This window comes from Otolemur garnettii, unplaced genomic scaffold, assembly GCF_000181295.1.
Source record: "Otolemur garnettii isolate 467f Iridium unplaced genomic scaffold, OtoGar3 scaffold00087, whole genome shotgun sequence".
NCBI lineage: Eukaryota > Metazoa > Chordata > Mammalia > Primates > Galagidae > Otolemur > Otolemur garnettii.
The window spans coordinates 2,681,419-2,688,728 of NW_003852482.1; the positions used below are offsets into that span (position 1 = coordinate 2,681,419).

Below are 7,310 nucleotides of genomic sequence, written 5' to 3' on the forward strand. Positions count from 1 at the left end.
TGGCCTGGGCTGTGTTTGAACCCGCAGCCTCGGTGCATGTGGCTGGGGCCCTAACCACTGTGCTACAGGAGCCAAGCCAGTTCTGTGTATTTTATTTTAAAACATTAAACTTTCCTTAAAAACATTGTGAGAACAGATGCAGGGCACAGAGACTCTGGGTACCGGGCATAGTTCTCAGATCTGCTGTCTCCTTGTCACTGGGCATAGAGCAGGTACCTAGCCAAGTCCCCACTCGCCCCTGTGGGACTTCATGTGTGCGTGCTGCAGGCCGACTCACCAGCAGGACTGCGGTGCTGTTGAAGATGGGCTGCAGGTAGACCAGGATTGGGGTGATGCCTGTCAGCTGCTGCAGGAGGCGCATCAGCAAGGTGATGACGATTGGCCGGTACACGTGTGGGTCCCGGGCCTCAGCCCATGACATGTGGCTGCTCTGGAAACACGAGGCCGCTGCTGAGGGGCTGTGCCACCCTCTTTTGCAGGTGCCATCCTACCCTAGGCAGTCTGAGGCTAGGTGGGAGGACACTCCTTTCTTCCCCCAGGAAAGAAGGACCCCATTAGGCAGACTGCCTCTGGGGATAGGCCCCAACTGCCACCTGCCCAGGCTCTTGGACTAGTGGGAACTACCAATATCCTTGTTTTCCAGAGAGAGCAACTAAGGCTCAGAGAGGCCTAGCACTGGCCAGGGCCACACGGGGTTGGGGTCCTGAGGTGGGCCTGTGGGCCTGGGCGCCCTGTCCCTCCTGTACCTGTCTCCGGACATTGTCCTGGATCTGTTGGAACTCCCACTGGACATCAGTGTCTGCACCACGCAGCCAGGCCAGCGCCCGCAGTGCCTCCTCGTCCCTGCCCCGTGAGAGCAGGAAGCGTGGTGAGTTGGGCATGATGCTGAGCAGTAGGATCATGGTGAGCACAGGCGCCTCTCCTGCCACAGCCAGCCAGCGCCACGGCAGCAGGAGGCCTGGGGACAGAGGGGTTGAGTTCGGGCCAGGCAGAGCCCCAAGCAACGTTACCTGTTCTCCTTCAAGGTCTAGTCCAAGGACTACATCCTCTAGGAGCCTACCTGGGTTGCCCGCCCCTGGCACAAGAGGTCCTTATCTTAGAGGGTCTTAAGGGCCACGACAGGCTGGCAGAGCATAGGCAGAGTAGGGAAGGGCCTGGGCCTCTACCTCAAAGCCCAACCCTGCCTCAACCCCCGCAGCTGCACTCCCATCTCTGTTCTCCAGGGACTTCCCAGCTGAGCTCCTGTTTGGTGGAGGCTTCTGCTGCTAACAGGTAGTCTGAGGACTGCTGGTCCAGGAGAGGTGCTCCTGCCCAGTGAGGGACTGGGCCTGTCACTAGAGAGGGGTGGGCAATAGTCTGGGGGTACATAGGAATAGGGGCGGCTGAGTGGAGTAGAGAAGCCAGGCCTCCCAGCCCAGCATCTGCTCTGGGGCCTATCCTTCCCTCTCCACCCATGTCTGCCTCAGTGGCACTCCTATTCCCCCAAGCTGGCACAGGGGAGGTGCCGGGTGATACTTGCCAAGGGCGTAGAGGGACAGGGATCCAAACACTGCCATGAGCTGGGGTGTGGCCCCCAGAGCCCCACGAACAGCTGGGGGAGCGATCTCAGACACATACACCTGCAAGACACATCCACCCCCTCCCAGCTTTGGTGAGAATGCAGGTTCCTGGGCCTGGCTGAGACCAGAGAGGGGGCCCCTGTGAACTGTGGCAAGGAGGGGTTCTGTGGGGTTCTGTCCTGATCGTGATTCACTGCATGACCTCGGCAGCCTGCCTGACCTCCCTCTGGCCTCAGAGGATGGGGAGCAAGGGGCTGAGCAGGTAAGCTCGTTCCTCCCAGTGATCCCTGCCCCCCCCGCCCCCCCCCGTGGGCTTGTCAGGCCAGAGAAGAAAGCTGGAATTCAAAGGCTGGGCACATGTGGAGCCTTGGATAAGATAAGAAGCTCCCCTTCCATGGTGGGGCCCAGGGCAGGACTCCCCTTTCCTAGCCATTGCCATTGCTCAATGAGGGTTTTCTCCAATTGAGCAATGCATCTGCCCATGGCCAAGAAATGGATAGGAAGTTTGGAGAGTCCAGAGTGGGGACATGGGGACAAGTTCCCCCAAATTAAGTGCCCTGGTGAAGGTGAGCTGAGGCTCCCAGGGCAGCTGCAGGGGAAGGCAAGCATTCTCACTGACCAGAGGCATGGAGGCCAGAAGGCAGTAGGGGCCTGGGCTGGGAGAGCCTGGCCTTACCGGGATGCAAGCAGCTGTCAGCCCCCCAGCGAAGCCTGTCAACATCCTCCCCAGCAGCAGCATCCAGAGGCCATGGGCACCTGCCATGAGCGCGTAGCCGGTCGCAGAGGGGACAGCTGAGAACATGATGCTGAGCTTCCGGCCCAAGAGGTCATTGAGGACCATGGCACTGAGGCCCCCGGCTGCTGCTCCCAAGGTAAACACAGACTGCAGAGATATGGGGGTGCTCAGACATGTGCCTGGGCACTGAGCACCCCCACCTCTTAGAGTCTAGAGACAGCTCTTTCCCAAGATTACCCCAGAGCCTGTCTAGAACTCAGGCCAGTAATGGTAGTGAGCCTGCTGTCTCCCAAGGAGCAAAAGCAATATTTGGACAACCAATTGTTAGGGACGTCAGAACGGGGAGTTCTGCTCTAGGAAGGAGGTGGCACCACGTATCTACAGTGGTCCTGTCTAGCTTGATGTTTAAATGTCTAATATTTTAATGCTGGAGAATTCTGTGATTTGAAGGTCTTAAGACTTTAATATTTAAAGGTTCTTAAATTCCCTGAAGGACTAAATAACCAGGACCCAGTTTAGCTTGGCTACTAACTAGCAGTAGGATTTGGGCGTGTTGCTAGGCCTGTCACAGCCTCAGTTTCCTCAGCTGTATTATGGGGAGAGTGATAGTTGCGACCTCATGGCAATTGGGCCTGGGAGTCACTGAGCTCTCAGGTAAAGTGCCCAGCACCCATGGGGCACATGCTTGGTACCCAGTAAAGCTCGGGTATTGTTGTCTTAGCTACTATGTTGGAATTCTAAATTTGAATTAGAAATTTCAGAAATCTGGACCTTTTAGGGTCTTCCTTTCCATTAGCCCACAGTCTGTCCAGGACAGTCCTCTTCCCAGTGGCACCTGAAGCCCAGCCCTCTCCACTCCAGGGAGGTTTCTGTGCTGCTGTGGCGGCCTGGCTGGACTGTGGGGGCCTGGTGGAGACCTTAGGGGTGCTGCTCCACACACTTCTTCCCACGCTGTCTCCACTGGCTTTCACTTCCTCATCAAAGTAATCTGGCCTCACCCCACATCCCCAGCAGCCTGGAGTAGGTGGGGGAAGGGGTATCAGGACCCTGGAGGGGAAGTCTCAGGGCAGAGCTTTTGGGAGGTCAGTGGGAACTGCAGCCCTCCCCAGCTCAGAACATGGTCCTTACCCCAAACCAGGATGCCTGGCTTTTGGTCAGATGCAGGTCCGGATCCAAAGAGTGCTCCAGGGCTGGGATGACAGGGGATGTGTAGACCAGGGCATACCCAAAGCTGAAATTGCCCAGCACAGCAGCAAAAGTGGCCAGGAACACCCTTTTGTTCTGCAAGACCCTGGTGATGATGGTGGACCAAAAAACCAGGGTCTTTGAGTCCCTTCTCCCAAACTGCTGCCTTTTCTGAGCTAGTGGCCACCCAGCTCAGCAGGCAGCACTGGGAGGCCAGGGCCGTTCAGATTGGCATCCCACTTCCTGTCCCCCAGGTCCTGAGCACCAGCCACCTCTGGAAATTCCCCGGGCGTTAGTCCATGGCTGTGGTGGAGACACTGGTGCTGAGGTCCTTTACTCCAGGAGAGGAGGCTTGGGTTCTGCCTCCCATTCTGCAGCTGCAGGCCTGCTGTGTGACCTTAGGCAAGCCCCTCACCCTCTCTGGGCCTCAGTCTCCTAGTCTATGCCAATGAGGGGGTAGGCCCAGTACTCCCTTGGGTCATCCCTTTCCTGAGGGGTATCTAGTCCTTAAATAGGACTAGAGTGTCCAGGGCAGGAGGGAGTCTGATGGCCCCTTGGTGCCACTCACTGAAGGTCAGAGACTCCAGGCCTGGAGTCAGCCGCCTGCTGGAAGGGACCAGGGCCATCCCCAGCACCCACCCTTGTCCCCCAAGCCCAACGACTCTCACCCGACACGCGTCCTCTCCCCTGGCGACGGGGGCGGCTCCTCGGGGAAGGTATCATAGTCCAGGCCCTCGGCTCCCAGCAGGGGTTGCTGCATGGCAGGTTCTCCCAGGCGACCCGAGCAGGCGCAGCCGGGAGCAGCGGCAGCATCCGCCCAGCCGGCAGCTGGTCGGGACCTTGGCCGAGGCTCCGCCCCTCTGCCGCGATTGGCTGCGGGGAGGCCCTGCGGAGCCGAGCCTGCCAATGGGACGGCTGCTCGCTGTCTTGATGTTCGGATGCCGCCCGGGCTTCCCCGGGCGCGGCAGCCGCGTGCGGTCCTGGCACCGAGCTCTGCCGAGGGGACCAGCCGTCAGGGAATGGGCGGCTCGTTCCACCCTGCCCGGCCCTCGCAGGCTCTGACTGCTCTGTCCGCCTGCCAACTGTTGGACCTCTCTTCCTCGGAGGAAACCCAAGCCAGAGAGGGGAAGCCACTCACCAAGGTCACACTGCGATCATTTGCCCCGTTCCGCCGCGCTCCCTGCTTCCTCCCTGCCACGGCGCCCCCGGTGCCACCCCTGCCCTGGGCTTTCTCCCTTGCTTCCTGCGTGGCTGGGCGGATCAGGAGGCATTTCCAGGGCAGAGTGTGTGTGTGTGTGGGAGGGGGACAGGCGGAGAATGAGAGGTCGGCAGGGCAGTCGAGCAAATAATGGAGAAACTGAGCATGTTATAGTCTGAATTAAAATTATAATGTTTTTAGGAAAAAAAAAGTCCAGGGGGCAAGACGTACCATTTCCCTCTGCCCGGGCGCCTCCCTTCCGATTGTGGTAATAACTCGGGCTTATTGCACATCATCCAGGTAAATGAGAAAAAAATATATATAGGGAAAACAGAAACTGAAAATTTCATTCTCAAAAAATAACACAATGGTTTCGGTTCTCCCTTTGGACTTTTTCAGAGAGACGGCTGAGCCACTCCCTATGGGGCTAGATGGGTGTGCCACATGCATTTACAAAATGATCCTTTGTTGTTGGATATTTTGGTTATTTCCGAATTTTACCTATTAAAATAGTAAAGACTTCCAATAAAGTTATATCCCCTTTTATTATAATCAACATACAACTATAGTAGAACAATGGAGGAAGTGGAGATGAGGGAAGTCCGGTCCATCTCTCGCAGCCTAGCGTTTGGCAGTGTTTTAATCTCTTTCCTTCCAATCTCCCAGGGTCGGTTTTGCGGTTTTGCGTGCTTGCCGCTGGGGCTTGTGTACTATTTTGTAACCACTTTACATTACAGTCTGAACATTTTCCTGCCATCAAGAGCATAAGCTTTGGGATTCAGGCACACCCAATAAAATGATGATAATGTACAGTCCTCCTAACCATGTTTTAAAATTGAGGTAAAACAACTCTTCAATGTACAGCCGTGAATCAACCTTTGTGTGCATCCTGTAATCACTGCCCAGATTAAGACACAGATTTTGAGCCCCCTAGAAAGTCCTGCACACCCCTTCCCAATGCTGCCCTTCTCCCTGGTCTTACTACTCTGATTTCTGCTATTGTGAATTAGAATTCCTTCTCTTGAAACTACTGGCTCCTTTTTAAATGTATTCTTTCTTTAAAAATCAACTTTATGGCCTGGACATGGTGGCTTATACCTGTAATCCCAGCACTTTTGAATAGGGATGAAAGGAGGTTAAAGAGGGTACAGGGAGGCTCGGCGCCTGTAGCACAGTGGTTACGGGGCCAGCCACGTGCACCCGGGCCAGCTAAACAACAATGACAACTGCAACAACAACAAAAAATACCCGGGCATTGTGGTGGGTGGGTGCCTGTAGTCCCAGCTACTTGGGAGACTGAGGCAAGAGAATTGCTTAAGCCCAAGAGTTTGAAGTTGCTGTGAGCTGTGACTCCATGGCACTCTACCGAGGGTGACATAGTGAGACTCTGTTTCAAAAAAAGAAAATATAGGGAGGTAGGAGAGGATGAGAACTATAATCTCTAGACAAGTAAGTTGGAAAAAACCCAAAAGTGAAGGGAGGAATTTTAGGTGGGTGTGACCTAGTTAACCTAGTATGTGCTATTCCTGAAAATATGACTTCTAGCCTACGATGCATGACCTCTAGCTGGTAAATGATCCCCCCTTAAAACAAAAATAAAGATCCCCAGCCAGAACCATGCACACCATAGTTGCCATAAACATCACAAGACTAACTGATACACATACCATCACTAGTAAAATAACAGTCAATAATTACTAATAAGAATTCTTCTTCTTATTATTATTATTGAGACAAAGTCTGACTTTGTCGCCCTTGTAGAATGCCATGGTGCGACAGCTCACAGCAACCTCAAACTCTTGGGCTCAAGTGATTCGCTTGCCTCAGTCTCCCAAGTAGCTGGGACTACAGGCACCTGCCACAATGCCAGGCTATTTTTAGAGACGGGTTCTCACTTTGACTCAAGCTGATCTCCAACCTGTGAGCTCAGGCAATCCAACTGCCTTGGCCTCCCAGAGTGCTAGGATTGCAGGCCACCACACCTTGCTTGCTGATAAGAATTCTATCCTTTTTTCAAATCGCTGAAGCAAATTGGATTTATGTGACAACCTGAAGGCCTAGGGGGAACCACTCGGAATTCTTGTAGGTAAATGTAGGAGGAATTGGAGTGAAAGTACCGGTATCATATGTGTCTCCTCTTACTCACCAGGTGAACCCTTTCCACTTTCCTGGAAAAGCCTTATCTCTGCTTTCCTTTAAATAGAATATACTTCCTTTCTTTACTTTAAATAAATTTTGCTTCTATTTTGCAATATTGGAGTCCCAGCTGCCTCATTTCCCCTTCCCCAGTGTCTTGCTCTCCCTTTGACTCAGCCAGACTTGCTGGGTGAGCGGAGCAGAGCGATGGCAGAGGAGAGGTGGACTCTCACCTCTAACACTCTGGGAGGATGAGGTGGGAGGATGGCTTGAGTCCAGGAGTTTGAGTCTGCGGTGAGCCATGGTTGCTGTCCCGTCCTGCGGGACACGGTTATTCGTGGGGCGAGGGGGACCCAGCCTGGAAAAGAATAGGCGAGAAAGAGAGAACGAGACCAAGCAGATTCCTTGTCAAGGTCTGTTTAATGGAGGTAATAGGTCAGTTTTTAAAGCACTCAGAGAAGACAAGGGGTGGGGCAGAGGAATGTGGGAGTTAAAG

The 7,310-nt window shown here is 54.2% G+C and overlaps 1 protein-coding gene across 1 annotated transcript in view; it reads right to left on the reverse strand.

Annotated features, from left to right (window-relative positions):
* The window catches only part of SLC2A6 (solute carrier family 2 member 6), a 7,272-nt gene extending 2,968 nt beyond the window's left edge, over window positions 1–4,304 (reverse strand). Inside the window, exons 1-6 of the mRNA XM_003794854.3 lie at window positions 4,149–4,304; window positions 3,424–3,586; window positions 2,236–2,442; window positions 1,520–1,619; window positions 747–958; window positions 278–430 (exon numbers count right to left, since the gene is read on the reverse strand). Coding sequence (XP_003794902.1) covers window positions 278–430; window positions 747–958; window positions 1,520–1,619; window positions 2,236–2,442; window positions 3,424–3,586; window positions 4,149–4,240 — 927 coding nt within the window. The 5' untranslated portion in view covers window positions 4,241–4,304. The remainder of the gene's footprint in view (window positions 1–277; window positions 431–746; window positions 959–1,519; window positions 1,620–2,235; window positions 2,443–3,423; window positions 3,587–4,148) is intronic.
* Window positions 4,305–7,310: the final 3,006 nt, after the last annotated feature.